The 17,664-nt window shown below is 43.1% G+C and overlaps 1 protein-coding gene across 1 annotated transcript in view; it reads left to right on the plus strand.

The window, feature by feature from the left end:
* The window catches only part of NOP14 (NOP14 nucleolar protein), a 29,508-nt gene that overhangs the window by 2,035 nt on the left and 9,809 nt on the right, over positions 1–17,664 (plus strand). The window contains 9 exon segments of the mRNA XM_048509265.1: positions 701–835; positions 1,756–1,897; positions 6,261–6,406; positions 8,111–8,248; positions 9,650–9,772; positions 11,393–11,524; positions 13,886–14,171; positions 16,100–16,230; positions 16,382–16,467. Of these exon segments, the coding sequence (XP_048365222.1) occupies positions 701–835; positions 1,756–1,897; positions 6,261–6,406; positions 8,111–8,248; positions 9,650–9,772; positions 11,393–11,524; positions 13,886–14,171; positions 16,100–16,230; positions 16,382–16,467 (1,319 nt within the window).

Genomic DNA, 17,664 nt, shown 5'->3' on the forward strand with positions numbered 1-17,664 from the left:
TGAGAGGGGTGTTCCAGCCTGCTCTGCCCTAGCTTTCCTAGCTCCCCCCCCCAATCCCCTTTGAAAATACCTACTGCAAAAAAATCATTGATTTGTCATGGAAGGCGCAAAGCTCAGATTTCCCTCTCCCTGCCCTTCCCTCTCTCTTGGTCCCCCAGAAGGAAACCCATAAGGAGGCTGGGGCTCCATTTTTTCTAGCTACGCCTCTGGCACTGATCCCCACTTGATTCACATGGGTCATTGGATTTCAGTTGCTCAAGACCTTTGAGTCAAAAGAGTAGTCAGGTAAGAAAGGAAAAAACTGGAAAACTGCAAAACTCCCCGTCAGTGTTGGGTTCAATTGCCGGCAGCAGAGTGAGGCTGGTGAAGCAGGACTCGCTGAATTTCACCCTCCTTCAGCACCCTTGGACCTCCACATCTGTGTTGGGGCAAGTTGCAGGGAGTGTCAAGGATCCCTTTGGGCCAATGTGCAGTACAAAATGTGGGTTGAAATTATGGAGAAAATCAGTGAAAATATCCCCCTTCTTCTCCAATGCAAATGCACAGCTCCATGTTAAACTAGCCTCAGTAGCACTTTTCAGTTCAACCTGTGGTGATTAATAATGTGTGGATTCTAACATGGGCATTTTAATTATTGAGTGGTGCTTTATCTCAGGAAGATCCGTCTCAGTTGGATTTTTTTGTATGTTGTGTATTTTAGCGTACGCAAACATTGTTAAAAGAATACAAAGAAAAGGACAAATCTAGTGTGTTTAAAGATAAGCGGATTGGTGAATATGATACCAGAATAAGTCCAGAGGAAAAGATGACAAAGAGGTTTGCCTTGGAACAGCAGGTAATATATTTAATATTTCCAGAAAGCAAAGCAGTTAATTTTTAAGTAGTTTGTAATTCAGTGTGTTTTGTAAAGCTGGTATCTTTTGAACTTTAGTAGTACTTTATCTGATTATTTAGTGGAAAAAATGTAATAATTTTAAACTGCAAATGTGGTTTGCATTTACTTAAAAGTTAATCCCATTGAACTGTGGAATTTACTTCCAAGTAAGCATGCATGGAATCGGAGTCTGACTCTAAAATAAGTAGGATGATTTATTGTGCTGGTAACCTGGGCAATTTGGGCAGGTCCAGGATTCTTTTTTGTAAAATGCCTGGAATAATCTTTGGTTGTAAGTTCTAAGCACACTTAAGGGTGTGAGCATTCTGAATTTAGGATATTTCCTATGTCAGCCTAATCATATACATGAGTCAAGGGAATCCATGGTTTTTCCTACAGCAGTTAAAAGAGAGAATGTAGGAGGACTGCTAAAAAGCCAAGAAGGGCAAGCGATAGATGGCAGATACTGATAGACTGATTTGGAAGACTGTGACAAAGATGATGTAGTGGAAATGAATTGGCAGAAGGTATATGATTCTCAGTGTTTGAATGTCTTGGGGCTCAGGCTGTTGTGTAAGAAGACTTAATTCCCACCATTCTGTGGGGTAATTTAGGCATGAGAAAGAATATTTATAGTGAACACCTGGGAGCAACAACTCAGGCAGCTACAGAGAATAGAAATATTGTGACCGAAGTGAAGGAGGGGGAAAACTGTGTTGTATGCTAAGTAATGGACCCGGAGTGGGAGAAGTTACTAATAAGAAATGTTGGTTTTGTTTCTAAGAGGCATGAACTTACTCCTTACGTCTAAAAAAGTCTTCATGGAAGCTATTAATATTGTATTAGTGGTAGTGCAAATATATATACTGATTTTGTTGCAGAAAAGTCATGAGAAGAAAAACGTCTATAACCTTAATGAAGAGGAAGAATTAACTCATTATGGCCAGTCGCTGGCAGATATTGAGAAACTGAATGATGTGGTGGAGAGTGACAGTGACACTGAGGAAGCTGGGATGCTGTCAGGTAAGACAAATGAAGCATACGTTAGAAATTTGTTGCATTTTTCGAAAACGTGGCGTTAACACCCTTTGGGGATCATTTGTTCTAATGGCAAAATTCCAAGGTTCAAGCCCCAACTAGTTTCCAGCATTGGCCGATTATAAACAAGGTGTCTGGTGCATGATGGGGGTGAGTGTCCATCACGGCAAGGTTTCTTGTACGAACATATTTCTTCAAACCCTGCTTTCACTCTCCATTCTCCACTAAGCCAACCCTTCCGATAGGGAGACAGGAAAGTTCCTAGACTTCCTATTCCTTGGTGGGAATCATCCTCCTTCATTTCTTTCCCTGCCTCAGATAGAGCAGTGATAGAGCTAGGGTCTAACCTTCTGCTATCTATTATATATATTTTATCTGTTTTTTCATCACTTTCCCTCTCTTTTTCTACGTTCCTGTCCTTGTTTCTTCTCTGGTCTTATATCTTCCCTGTTTTTCTCCTCATTTCTGGAAACCAAGAAAAAGGGAGGATTTGGCTACTGGCTCTTTAAGGCCATGGTGAGAAAACCACAGCAGGAAAAACCTCCCCACAGACTGCTGCTCCAGAGGAAAGCGAGCCACAACAGATCTCCTCCTTCCCCAGGACCGCTGCTGCAGTCTACCTACAGGCAGTGAAGGCATGGCCCAGAAGACACCAGGGGCAAGGAAATCGTGCCCGCAAGAAGTGCCATGTGCCTTTCATGAAGAGAGAGAAGACAGAAGTCATTTTGCCTCAGGAGTGGCAGGCAGCTGCCATTTTGAATCAGGAGTGCTGGGTGCCATCTCCCATTGGGGTATTCTGTAGCCTTGCTATGACTCCTGAGAAGACCTGGGAGACTGGACTGGGGGGTCTACTTATGAGTAGCCAGCCCCAGGCAAAATACTCTAAGGATCTCATAGTCCTCTTAAGGCAAACCTTTAGGGAGGAGAGGGTAGTCCTCTGCCCAAGGGACAGTATTTCATTGAGCTTCATTGCCAGGTCCTCTCTCTGCCCTTCCCCCTCTCTTGGTCCCCCAGAAGGAAACGATTAGGGAGGCTGTAACCCATAAGGAGGCTGAGGCTCTGCAACCCTCCAGAAGTTTGGGGAGAGATAAATGCCCCAGGGGAGAGTCTGATCTTAGCAAAGGCAATGGCAGGAAGGAGGGGGAGTTCATCTCTGATGAAGAGACTAAACCAGTTGAACTCCCAGAACAACCCCTCAAATATTTTAAACAGGAGGATCTACTGGACTTTCTTTCAAGATCTGTCAGATCTGATTGACAAAATCTATCTGACAGTTGGCAGGAAGATGATGCAACCTCTTGTAATGGAGAGGGTAGGACTCATACCCATGGGTTGCACATAAGGACTGATAGGAAGCTGCAAAGCTATTGGTTGTACATCTGTATATACGGAGGAAGGGTGTGAGTTGTAAAGTGTGCTTATGGAACCTGTTACTGCAAAGCACTTTGTCAGTTGGAGCTGTGATTTGTACATGTGGAATAGAGCCCTTCTTGGACGTGATTGTTTCTGCATTCCAATGTCTTCCTTCTGGTCGCTGACTGCTCTACTCCTCTGTAGGCCCCGCTGCTCTAGAACCCTTGACACTTTCTAACCAAAACATTGATTGCATTAGATCTGCAAGAAAAAAAACCAAGACAGGAGTCCTCCTCCACTTCTCAACCCCATGTTAAGGGTAGTCTGGAGGGATATAAGGAGTTGTGTCCGATTTTTGAGAGGTCTGAAATATTTTTTCCATTTCCTATATTTTTTTAAAGCAAACTTAAAAAGGAACGAGCTAAATCTGCAGCCAACAAGCATTTCCCTCCTTGCCTAAGTTTGCAAACAGACTACTCCAGATCTCCTGGTAGATGCCCCAGTAGCTGCCCTACAATCAGGGGGATTTGTTTCAGAAGATTTGACAATGACTAATGTCACTGTCCCCACCTTTTGTAAGATTACTTGACAAGAGATCTGAGTTTGCCCTGAAGAGGGCCCTTGATTCCATGACAATTAAAGCATCCACTATTCTATAGAGTCCAGAGTGGCCTTGGTCTGGGCACACAAATGATTGCAGTTGCTCTCCAATTCCAACAAATGCCTCATTGAGGGACTAGCTGCATTCTCAAAGCTTCTTCCTTGGCAGCTGACACTACGCTTGATGTTCTAGTTTTCTCTTAACGAGTCACAGCATGCTCCATTGTCTGAAGAGGAAACCTGTAGCTGAGGGCTTGGCAGGACAATCTTCATTTGAAACCCTCATGGCAACTTATCCTTTTCAGGGGATATGCTCTTTGGAGCAGCTCTGGACAAGGGTCTGGTAGAATCTTGAGATAAAAAGGCTATGCCAAAGTATGTCGGCAGATCTGGGAAAAGGTAATCTTCCAGCAGCTTTTCCTTTTGCAGCCACAGAACTCTGTCTAAATACCCCAGTGATTCCAGGGAACCACTCTGGCAACAGAGCCATCAGTCCTTTTGTTACTGCCCCAATAATAGGGGTTTCCAGCACAAGGGAGACAAAGGCGGCAAAGACATGACCACAAGCAGCAGCCCCAAACCCTAACTGTGCAGGCATCCTGGTGGGGGGCAGACTGGTTCATTTTCTGGATGTTTGGGCAAGGGAGCAGATGGACCAATGGGTACTGGAAATTGTAACCAAGTGTTGTTGCCTGGAATTCTCAAATTCCCACAACACCAATTCCTTCCCTCCTTGACTCCCAAACATCCAAAAAAAGTCCAGAGGACAATAACAGCCCTCCAACACCACAACATCAAAGTAGTGGAACTAGTTTTGGAAAATGAATGTGTTCCGGATATCTAGTCCATGTTCTTCACCATGCCAAAGACAAGTGGGGCTTGGAGAGCCATTTTGGATCAAAAGTTCCTGAACAAATGTATCAAACTGAGAAAATTCAGGATGGAGTCACTGAGATCCATGGCTGAGGCCATTCAGCCAGGAGCCTTTTTCACATCTTTGAATCTGCAGGAGGGTCATGTTCATATCCCCATTCTACAGACACATTGCAGCTTTCTTCGTTTTATGGTGGAGAATGACCATTTTCAATTCATGGTCCTCCCTTTTGGCCTCTGCCCTGGCCCCAGGGTGTTTTCAAAAATATTACTACCTCCCATCATCTTCCTGAGAGAGGCAGGAATTCACATACACCCATACCTGAACGATCTCCTCAGGTTAGGGTCCAGACAGCCAGTGATGCACAACACTTAACAGATCATCCACTGCCTCCAGAGCCACAACTTTCTCATCAACTTCCCCAAAAGTTCACTGGAACCATCCCAAAGACTGGAACATCCGAGAGTCATCATACATACAACATGGAGCTCCTTCTTTCTTCCCGACAGCAAAGTCAAATTGATAGTAGAACAGGCAGCAGCTGTGATCACAAGCAAGTGTTCTTCAGTCATGCAACTTGGCACAACTTCACCTTCATCCAATGGGCACAACTTCACCTTCATCCACTGCAGCGATCATCCACTGCAGCAACCCTTCAGACATCCTGAATAGCAGGGCAATGCCATCTTAGTACCAATAAAGGTGAAGATGGCATTTCAGTGGTGAATCAAGACAGTATCTAATGAACACCACCCAGACACAGAATGTCTCTCTGCGGGAAGCAATTAAAAGGATTAAAGTGCCAGGCAACTGCTTTGCAGATACCTTCACTAATTGATTATGCAACTTCAGTGTTACGCACATATGCAAAAATGGGTGAATTCCACTTAACACATGCAAATCACACTTGCAAATTGCACCCTTTACACTTTCAACCAATGCAAATGGTTCTTTCTCTCACCCAGGACATTCCACAGGTATATATACTCCACTTGCTTTACTACCATCAGATCCTCTGAAGATGCAGGCAAAAAGTCAGGAGAAAATGCTACTGGAGCATGGCCATACAACCCAGAAAACCCACAACACCCTAGACCCAGGAGAGTTCTCCACAGGAAAACTGTGTGGTAGGAGTGAGTGTCTACTCACGTATAAACAGAGAAATGCAGGGAGACCTCACTGTAGGCCCACTGCACAGTGGAAAGTAAGCATTCCACATACAATGGGGCGGTATGTCAGAATGTAGTACCCAAGGTTTGATGATTAATCTAATTTGTATATTTAAAACAACGCATTCAAGATAGCAAGTTGCATGAATATGCTCTTTAATTTAATCCAGCTAGCCATCATATCGCTATTTAAGAAAGGATGGATCGCCAGCCCTGGAGATGTAATGTGAATCCTCTGGCTTTGACTTGATCTCTTTTTTTAAAAAAAAACACCAGCTTGGTATTTTAACAATTGTTCGATATTATGCTGAGCTTGTTCTTCTCGTAAATAGCTTTGCTCTTTCATTTTTAGCTGAATTAACTGCTGCTCACTTTGGCGGAGGTGGTGGTCTTCTTCGTAAGAAAGCTCTCTTGAGGCAAGAAAATGAAAACGACAAAACGTGTAAATCGCGGAAGGACCTTATTGACGAACTAATTGCAAAATCCAAACAGGAAAAGGTAAATTCTGAGCTTTTAAACTGAAATTGAAGTATTTTGAATTTATGACTGAAGAGCAGGACTCCATTCAGCCCTCTGAGGCATCTAGGTGTCCAGTGTCAGGGGGATACGTATCTGAGGAAATAAAATGCATTCTTGAAACTGTGTAATCACCAATCAGTTCCTCTTTGATATATGTAACCAGCCTGCTATATGTTAACCACTGCCACCTGTGCATCCTTTCCTTGACCTATGCTTTATGGCTTTGCAGGCATCCCCTGCATCTCCTGTTGCACAAGAAAAGAGTTACAACTGTTAGCTTGTTGTGTGCGGAAGACCAGGAGGCTTCCTTGTTGTCTGTTGCTGACCTCGGGGCAGTCTCGGTTCCAGAGGCTGCCTCTGGGAAGTTGGGAGCGGGGAATTATTAGGGGATATATGGGTCTTCAAATGCCAGTTTCTTTAGAACTGGCTTTGCCAAGTATGCTGCTTTGATACCTCATCAATAAACACTGCTGATTGATACTTCAGAGTTTGTTTATTGACTTAAGGTTCCCTATCTAGCTTTGCTTTTGGTGTGCGACCACCAGTTGGTCATTCTAGGAAATGCCTGTCAAGAGGACTTCTTGTCTTATGGTACCATTCTAAGGCTCTGCATAGTGTCTCTGTCCTCAGCTGACCAGCAATGACAAGGGAGGCCTATTTCACTTGTGTACTTTCAGGGAAATAACAGTTTGGCAACTGACCACACATTTTAAATACCGTGTTGGAACAGGGGAGGTCTGTATTGTAAGGAGAACAACTACCAGCATTTAAAATAGTGAAGGATTTATTGAAATTAAAAGGCACACATGTGGTCTCTGCACCTCAACAGATTATACAAGGGATACAAAAAAGGTGTAAATATACAGTTCCCCTGTTCCTTACTCTCTATGTGTCCTAATTGGTCTGTGCAGTTTAAAAGCTTCTCATTGCCACAGGGTTTTTGTCTGTTCCCTGTGGCAATGGTAGCCATCAAGACGGAGTCTAGGTGTGTGAGCTCCTTTCTCCCGTGTCTTCAACCAGAATAGAGCTGCCAAAATGGAACCTCTCAGGCAAGGGATTTTCCCTTCAGTTTTTCCACCTCCTTGTGCTCCAGGAAGATACAATCTCACCCTTCACACCTGTGTCCTTCCTAGGTGTTAGGTTCCCACAAAGTGTGAGCTGACCATTTCATTGTCTCTTGTCAGGGTGAGCATTAGCATTTTGAAACCTTTGATAGTTGATACTTAAGTGAAACTTAGAAACAACTGAATTCCCCCTTCCTGCCTGACTTCTGCCAGGAAAGAGAAGAACCTTGTAAAACTGAATGTGGGATATTGTGTCAAGTGTGAACCCTGAACTAAAAAGGCATTTCTCTCTATTTTTGTTGAGCAGTTTGTCATTTCACTACATCATTTTTCCTGCTTGGACTAACTTGTGTGATTAAATTATCCTCAGATCTTTTGGCAATTAAAAGCAGTCATGCATGCATGCTTATAAATCACTTCAAACTTGAACTTTTTCAAGGGAGTAACTTTCAACTATTGTGTGTGTGAACCAGAAGAAAAACACCTCAGTAAAGTACAGTCTTGAGTTTGTCAATTCTTTTTGACTATGCATGATCATACTTTCCTCATTGTGGGGGAATCTCCAAGTTCAGGGAGCCATTCTGTAATGTCACTTTTGGGGGTTTTTTGGTTTTTTTAGAGAGAGCGACAAACTCAGAGGGAAAATACACTAACCCTTACGGAAAAACTTGACAATGACTGGAAAGAAATCCAAGCCTTTTTGTCCCACAAAACCTCCAAGTCAGAGACCAAACACAAAGTGGAAGAGAAGATCAAGGTAAATGATGTCCCATTTGGTTCTTTATGTTCCTACCGTATATCTAAAATCTGATGCCAGCTTTCTGTATTAGTAAAAAAAAATCCTATGTAAAAGACGTGAGAATCCTCTCCTGTTTATGAGAAGTGAGATACTTCTGCTGTTTATCATGAATGGTGGTTCAGCTACAAAACAGCCTACAGTTTTCTGTGCTGTGCAGTTATGTGGACTTTTAGAAAATATCCAGTGCCCTGGATGCATTCAGGAGTCTGGTTCAGCATGTTTGTCTGATGTATTAAGTAAAAAAAACTGGAGAAGGCCTCAGAAGGAGGGAGGGGGGTGGCTCATGGGTGTCTCCCCATGGCCCTCACATCTCTAGAGTCACCAGTTCTTTTCTGACTTTGGAAGATTTCTGTTCCTCTGGGGTCCCCCTCCCCTTTGCCCAAGCTGCTCCATTCTCTTCAGTTATTCAGCACAGGCAGAATAAAGGCTCCTGCTATCACCCATGCAAGTAGGGTTTCCTGTTGGCTTGAGGAGACTTGAGAAGGTGTGGGATGCTGGCCATATTCTTCTCTGTGTCTGGACTTTCTCCTGGGTGTGTACTGTGCCTGTCCTCTTCAGCCATAGCAACTGGAATGGGCTGCTCCCTTTGCTGTTAGAGTCTGGATGGTTCTGTGCTCCAGGGGACTGTTCTCTCCCAGTGCTGCTTTGGAGAAACTTTCATCCCTCTGTTATTTTCACACTCATACATACCCTTGTCGTATTCCAGTGAAGCTGTTAAGGTCCCTGAAATCTTCTATAACTTTTATTTTCCTGGGATGGTGTGTTCATAGTTAGACATGGAGAATTTGTTTTCCTATAATATTAATTTTTCCAACACATTTTAAAGCTTCAGAGCACTTAGAAGCAGGTCATAGTATGGATTTTTAACCCTTATCGCAACCTCTACCACACAGCCAACTAGTACAACCTATCAGGATCTCTGCCAGACCCAATTTCTCCCCTGTTATTTTTTTTAACTGAACTTTCAAAATTAGGTGTATTTGGGTGGGGGGGGGGGTGATTAATATGTTGAGTAGTTAACAAACCATGGCTTTTTAAATTGTCAGCATAACGTTTTTCAGTAGGGAGCAGACTGAACATTGTCTTTGCTGCTCTGCTTTACAGCCCAGATATAAGCAGTCAGCCACTATCTTTGCTATTAGAGGGACTGAGTGTGCTGGGCAGGGGGACGAATAATAGGAATGTTCCCTGTCTTCTTTAGTGCCAGACCACTGATATCCCTTCTTGTTCTTTAGCTCTAAACCTCCCAGTCCGAAACTGCAGCAAAACTTGCTCTTTTTCTGGTGGATTCTTCCACTTTCAGATTTTCTGCAGAATACACTGCCAGTAACATCCTCTGATTTGAAACTCTTTCTGCAGCCTGATGAATATGATATGATGGTTCGAGAGCTTGGGTTTGAGATGAAGGCACGACCCTGTGGAAGGATGAAAACTGAAGAAGAGTTGGCAAAAGAGGAGCACGAGAAACTTCTGCAGCTGGAGGTATGGCCAATGTTTGCTTTTCTTTTGACCTGTTTCTAAACAGACTTTCCATGATTTTGTCAGCAGATGATGCAGCAGGGGAAATCCGGCACAGAATAAAGAGGTAGTACCAGAAGAGGTGGTACTGGTACTCCAGGGCTACTCTAAATGAATTCAAGACTCCAGGGCCAGATGAACTACATCCAAGGGTATTAAAAGAATTGTAAGAAGTAATCTCAGTCTGTAGAAAAGAAGGTTAAGGGATGATATGTTAGCCATGTTTGAATATTTGAAGAGGGAGCAAACTTGTTTTCTGCCGCTCCCGACACGAGGAATGGATTCAAACAATGGGATAAGAGATTCCACCTAGAAGAATTTCCTGATGGTAAGGGCTGTTCGACAGTGGAATGCTCTGTCGTAGAGGGTGATGGGAGTCTCCTTCTTAGGAGGCTTTTCACCAGAGACTGGATGGCCTTCTGTTGGGAGTGCTTCAACATTGTATTCCTGAATGGGTAAAGAATTTGAGAGCTGAGTAGGCTGAGCATCATCTGCTCCATTTTCCCCAGGTTGGGCACTGTTTTCCTTTTGTCCTTCCAGCAGATATCGAATGCTGTTCACTTGAGCTTCTTGCAAAGGGACCTGGCATGACTGTTGCTGTGGGAAACTTCTATTGAATTGTGGGGATTACTGTCTGTACAACGTCGTCTGCATAACTTTTCATCTTGATTTTTTTTCCTTCTATTTTTAGACCTTCTATTTTTAGATTCTTTGATCTTATCTAATCTTTGTTGCCAAGAGTTCCAAAACCAGGATGAATAATAATGGCAATAAGGGATGTGTGGCAAATTGCCTTGACAGCCTGAATGAACTTTAAATAAAAAGAAGAAAATAAGCCACAGTACACATAAAAACCATTTCTTACATCTCTCTTGGTCCCTGGGGGCTTCCTACAGGGACACCTGTTCCCGCTTGCTACTGCTTGCTTTTCACCTGTACACTTTTCAGCCTGCTTAGCTGTAGCCCCCCAGTTTGACTATCACTTGGCAATCAGACTGAGTCTTGCCATCTTGGTTCTAATGTATGCATCTGGGTAGGCTGAAGTTTTGGAAGAAGTTATCCTGCAGCCATTTTGGTGCTGGAGCCTAGCTGCCAGTGTGCTTGAAGGAAGACTCATGTCACCAGACAACAACATTCCCTGACCCCTTTCAGGCAGTTCTTCCTCAGTGGCTCTGCACACCTGAAGCATGTGTCTGCGTGAGTCAGATTTGTCACCGTGTCTCCCAGTAATGGGAAGAGTCAACATTTAAATCATATACTTTTCTAGGAGGAATTCAGGACTGAGATACAATTGAGGACTGCCCTGATAAGTATGAAGTTCCTTTCTCAGTTTATTAACCTGAGGAATCTGTATGCAAGGATTAAGGTGACTGTCCAGTCAGGTGACGTTGTGTCCTTTCTGTCAGCATCTTTGGAGTCCCAGCAGCTAGACAAAGTCACAATCTGTTCACCCAGTTCCCCAAACCTTTGTTCACTGGAATTGTCAGTCATAACAAACGGTGACTGCTCCTAATTCTGTTCTAAGTGCATTTGTACTTACTGTGGTAGAAAAATCTACCCAGATGTTTGTGTTTTAAATTGCAGGCAGACAGATTACGTCGAATGCGTGGTGAAGATGAATCTGATCCCAAAAAGAAACACAAGCACATTTCAGCTGATGATTTGGCAGACGGGTTCATCCTAGATAAAGATGATAGGCGTCTTCTTTCTTATAACGTACGTCTCTCTGTTTCGGGCGGGGTGTGTGTGTGTGTGTGTGTTAAAAAATCAGATCACAACCCAGCCCATGGATATGGCAGAAGCAAATTGGAGAGTGGCCTCTATGTACATAAGTTTCTGTGTGATCCTCAACCTCCTGTTATTAAAATAAAAAAGGGGGGGTGATCTAAGATCCTTGCTGCCTTTCTGGACTTGAAAAGTGCCTTTGATTCAGTTGTAAGAGAATTGCTGTGGTTTAAGTTAACAGAGATGGGGATCGATGTTAGATTATTATTACTTATCAAATCTCTCTATTCAAACACAACCTGCCAGATAAAATGTGCAAACTCTGGAGACTTAACCCCAAAGATTCCCATCGTGACAGGTGTTAAGCAAGGCTGTGTATTGGCCCCAGTCTTGTTTAGCTTATTTATTAATGATTTGGTACATGTGTTGTCAGATGTTAACGCACACAGCCCAGTTCCTTCAAACAAACCCATTCCACTCCTACTTTATGCTGATGACGTGATACTGATCTCTAGTTCTCAAGTGGGTCTTAAAAGGCTCCTTAGAAAAACTATGGAGTACTGTACCTCTAACTTCCTGTCCTTAAACCCAGAAAAATCAAAAATTGTCATTTTTCCCAATGTATTTAAACCTTCTAGATGGCTTATTAATGGGGTTAAGGTTGAACATTCCAAGTCCTTTAAATACCTAGGCCTAACCTTTCATCATTTAAAGTTTTCACATGGGCCAGACACAGAGACATTGCTGTAAAAGGAAGTTATCACACTGCTTCAGCAGTGGTAAAGTTTTTTTCACACCAGGGGAAGGGGATATGTCCCAGCAGCTCTAAAGGTTTTCAACTCCAAGATAGTTGAACAACTTCTGGCTATGGAGTTCCTTTATGGATAACTGCATGGAACAATTCCATTAAGAGAAAGAGACCCACAATCTGGCTTCCTATATAAAATGCCCAGATTACCATGCACTCTGTACCATATGCTGTACTATGCTTAGAAACTAGGTCGGAACTCTACTTGAAACAAGAGCATGGCTGAATACACTGCAAGTATTAGGATCAAATTCTGTTTTAACTCTGATGTGTGCAGTTTAACATATACTGCATGCCCAGACCTATTTGCCTCTGAATGGTATCAACTTCTCAAATAAAAAAAATTACTCAATAGGTTTATTACTTGAAGAGATCTCTGTATGCTTGTCACCTTGAGAGATTTTTCCAAACCTAGCAAAAAAAGAGCCAACTTTTTTAAGAACAAAGAACACTATATCCTGTTGGGGCAAGCTTAAATGGAAATCATGCTCACCCCTCTCTGTCAGGAATAATAATACTGGAACAGGGGCACATGTAGCCAAATATCTTGAATTATTAACTGAACCCCAAGCTGTGAGATGGATTATCACAAGGGCCAGATCCAATACTTTTCCATCGGCCATTACAAAGGGTCGTTACTTATCCATCCCTCTCCAGGATCGGGTTTGTCCACACACTGTAAAACCTGGAAATCAAATTAGGAGACTCTTGTCTCACATTATTCTTGACTGTCCGAGATATGTGGGCATTGGGAATTTCTCTCCCAGGCTGGCCCTAGACCAGTGATTCCCAAAGTGGGCGCCACCGCCCCCTGGTGGGTGCTGCAGCATTCCAGGGGGGCGGTGATGGCCACAGGTAGAAACATTAATACATATATCTTTCTGTTTAATTGCTGTTAAAATTTAAAAAAATAATTTCCAGGGGGCGCGAAGTAATATTTTTTCTGGAAAGGGGGCGGTAGGCCAAATAAGTTTGGCAACCACTGCCCTAGACAAATCTGAAAGAGACTCTGACAGTTCTGTTGTGGAGCTTCTGTTAAACCAGGGGTAGGGAACCCCTGGTTTCATCGGTTCTCTCACCAGCATGTTCAGGAACTACAGATGTCCCATCAGCCCCTACCAGCATGGGGAATTGGCCAGTTCCTGAACATCTGGAGGTTTCAGGTTCTATTTACCTCTGTGTTAAACCTGCTAATACCAGATGGTCATGCTTTTGGAAAAGAAGTAGCAAAATTTCTTTTTGCCAAGTGACAGAACTTTCTAAGTAATGTATACTGCTATATACATTCTTTCTCTCTGCGTTTTGAATGTACTCTTGATTTGTACTTCATAAATATCTGGTAACGCTCTACATCCTATTTTAAATGCCTATTAAAGGTTATTGTATATATGTGTATATATATTTACCTGCAGTTGTTGCTGCCATTGCTTTCTAGACACTGATGGGCTGCCCTTTCATCCAAACTAGAAGGCCGTAACCAAGAGCAGTAACAGTTTTAATGCAGAATAGTTCCTCTGGTCAATCAATGTGTCTCTGTTGAACAGGATGGGAAACTGAATATTGAGGATGACAAAGATGAGGATTTGGAAGAAAACAGAAGGAGAAAAGAAGACAACAGTGAGGAAGGGGAAAGCGAGGAAGAATCTGGTAGTGATCCTGATGCTTTTAGTAGTCACTCCGATCTTGAATCGGATGATGGATGCCTGGAGAAAACCAGTCTGGGTGAAGAACAGAAAAAGAGAAATGAGGGGAACACAAAAATAAGTCACAATCTAAGGAACAGAACCACGAGGCAGCTGCCACAAATCTGAGTTGTCACTACATTTGCTGGTAAGAGGAAGTCCTCATGCCATTTGGCTCAAATGCGTTCTGTGGGAGAAGAACTGGGTACTTGAAAGCAAGGTAATAGGGTCAGGCACAAGAAGGAGAGAGTCTCCTGAATGCCCAAGGGAATGCTCAGCATTCCCCCCAAAAAACAAGACCTTGCTCCTGGATCCTCCCACTATAAAAGGGAGGCCGTAAACTATGCAGCTTAGAATCCTAGCTGAAGATAGGCGGATGCCAGGACTTTGAAGTGGCTTTGAAGGAATTGGGGTTCCTTGCCCTGTTTCAGAGCTTCTCCTACACTAGGAATTCCCTGCAAAGGGTACAGCAGTGGTGGAGTGGGACTTCCTTTTCTCATAACATCTCTACACAAATCCCTCCTAACTAAAACAGTCCCGTAGCACCTGAGGGACAAGGCTCTTGGAGGTTCTGTGCTGTTTCTGAAATTCAAAAGCTTTATGGCCATCTTCCCCATAGTGGTACTGATATGAGAGGGGAAGAGCCAACTGCTTATCCCACAGACTCCCCACCTAAATACTTCATTTAAAATACTTCATTGAGGGCCTGTGACTGAAAGCCTTCTGTTTTTGTTAAGTTCAATAGAGTGCATTTTAAAGGGTGCTGTCAAGTGCTGTAGGAAGCCTTGGTTTCCTAGCTTATGTAGCCTTTTGATGCTAGCACCACCTGTCATTGCATCAAATGATAAGGCTGATCACGATAGTTGTCACGGAATGGCCTCTCCCAGGCAAAGATGTTGTTTCTACATACCTTTGAACTCCCCAGGTATGTTGAAATCAAATTTACTTTGTAAATCCGGATGAGTACAGAATATGCTCCAGGAGGCATAAAATGCCGAATGAATCTGAGAATTAGTTAAAGGGAAAAGAAGGGAAATCAGCCTGTTTACTCCTTGAGAGCTAATAGAAGCAAGAGGAGATTTTGGAAGAGATGAAAAATGGTTTCCTCTTGAGCCCTAGCTTTTAGAACCAATGACTCTCTGTTTCTTTAATACTTGAGCAAGCCATTTGAAAACTCAACCATGCTGTACTTTCAGAAAAATCATCAAAATACCACGAAATTCAGAACAAACTTCTGCTTTTAGTCATGACTTGCTTTTTAAAAATCCAGGTGTGTTCTGACCCTTTTTTTCTGGGCCCTGTGAGGAGCTGAGGGTTGAGTAGTGGCCCTCCACTCTCCATCTTCCCTCAGAGCCAGGAGCTTCCCCTGCCCAGGAACCGCTGAAGTGGTCGACCTGCAAGCAGCAGTGACAGCCCCAAAGACAAGCGGGGCAGGAAAATTATGCCAAACAAATTGTCGCATGACTCCTGCGCAGGGAGAAATGGTGGCCGCCATCTTGCCTCCTACTGCAGCAGTGGGCCCCATTTTAGACCAGGAGCATGGGAAGATCTTGTAGCCCTGCTCCTACTCCCGAGGAACCAGAGTAATGCCGGACGAGGGTCTACTCATGAGTAACAGGCCCTGGGAGCGTTACTCAGAAGATTGTAGGGACTTTATCAGGCATACATTCAGGGAGCAGATGGCGGCTTTCTGACCTTGAGACAGTATTTCTTCCAGCCTTACCACCAGATCGTCCCCCCTGCCCTTCCCCTCCTCCATGTTAAAGTGACAGTTGGCAACATTGGCCACTGTTCTGCCATTATCTGTTCTACTATTACATAAGGGCAACCCCATCACTCAACACTCACACATGCAGAAATTTCTGAAAGGGGTAACTCAGTTAATCCTACCCTCTGTTCACAGGTTTCCCACTTGGAACCTCCACACTATCCTGTCAGCCTTGGACCGATTAGGCAGATTCCTTTGAAATGGTTAAGGATGGAGACCTTATTTTTGGTTGCCATAACTTCAGCTTGTAAAGTGTCAAAGCTACATGTTATTAATAAGTTTTCTTCTGTTTTAACCTTTTGTAATAGCTCCAGAATCCTACGAGCAGCTGAAATCATTACTGTTGGGAAGAACAATGGAAGAGCAGCTGCTTGTGATAGAAAGAATTCAAAGGTCCAACCACCCAAGTCTGGCTGTGGAGAACAAAGCAAAGTTGGAAGTATGGACTTGTCTTCTCTCACAGTCAAATGAAGCTGCTATTCAAGGAGCAGTCTGGAAATATATTTTAACAAGATAAAATTTTGTATTCAAAAATTCATGTATTAACTTTAAAAAGGAAACATTAAACAGTGAAATGATGCCTTTTGCAGAAACTGTTTGGATTCCTTCTGGAGTACGTTGTGGAGCTGACAGCCAAGGAGCCTCCTGGACTCAAAACCATTGATCAGCTGGTTCCGTAAGTGTCAGAGCATCGTGTCTCCACGGGTCAAGATAGAAGGTGAACTGGCTTTAAAGCAGCATGACAACCACACACACACACACACGCCTGCTTTGTTAGTATTACTTGTGGTGTAATACTATGTCTGTTCAGCATTAGCTATGGTTAAGACTAACCATAATTAGTTTTAACTTGGTTAGTTAACCATTTTCAGCTCCTGGTTTTAACTAGTAATGCAAGATTTCAGGAAACAACATAACAAACATCATTCATAATTTACCTAGCATATCAGATTGCAATATTTGACATGCCTGTGGAATCTAAAAGTTATAAATGCCTTCGTTTTTGCAAGTGAAACTTCAAATATATCCAGTACTTGAGAGAACTGCAAGCTGGTGCACCCTGTGTTTTCATAGTACATAAAGGCAACCCCATCACTCAACACAAAATTAAGCACAACTTAATTTTTGCTATCTGGTTAATGAGAACTAAGTTATCAGTGAATCTTTCAGAGTTTTCCCCCAAGGTTTTGGTGCAGTTTCTGACCCATCTTTCCTACCCTTCCCCCCACCCCTTTTTGCAGGCCTTTTCATCTCTAATTTTGACATTAACCCCAGCTGTCACTAGTGTGTAATAAAGCCTTATAACTACTCTAATAAGGGAAGAGATTGTAGAATTCATCTGAGCAGGGGGAAGGGAGAAGATTTCAGCTGTGGCACTTTCCTTATCAAGGGCCGAAGGGTAGCAGATCTGCAGCTTGCAGTATATTCCCAAATGCACAGCCATTCATTCAGTTTCATCTGATGCCATGATCTGATATCGAAAAAGCAGTTTTATCCAAATCCTTGCAGAAGGAACCTGGTTTTGGCAAGCGTAGTTGATTGTTTCCAAGGCTGGCTTCTCTTGCTGTGCTTAAGGGTCACTGGCTGCCTTCTCATTCATGCATCATGGCATGTTCTTCAAGGCAGACCTGCTTCTATAATTAAACAGCTACTTAAATTCTTTCTCTTCCCCTTTGTTGTGAGAATGAGAGAGAAAAGCTCTGATGATTTTCTGGGAGCTGCTTTATTCTGTCAGTATCAAACAGTGGGGCATTCATACTTTGTCATAAAATGCCTGATGTGAAAAGGAGATTGGAATGCTGATGGTTAGTGTTAACACCTGCTGAGGTTTTGATGTTTGTTTTATCTCTGCTTGGTGCTCTTTCTAGCCTGG

The sequence above is a fragment of the Sphaerodactylus townsendi genome, linkage group LG10, assembly GCF_021028975.2.
Source record: "Sphaerodactylus townsendi isolate TG3544 linkage group LG10, MPM_Stown_v2.3, whole genome shotgun sequence".
NCBI lineage: Eukaryota > Metazoa > Chordata > Lepidosauria > Squamata > Sphaerodactylidae > Sphaerodactylus > Sphaerodactylus townsendi.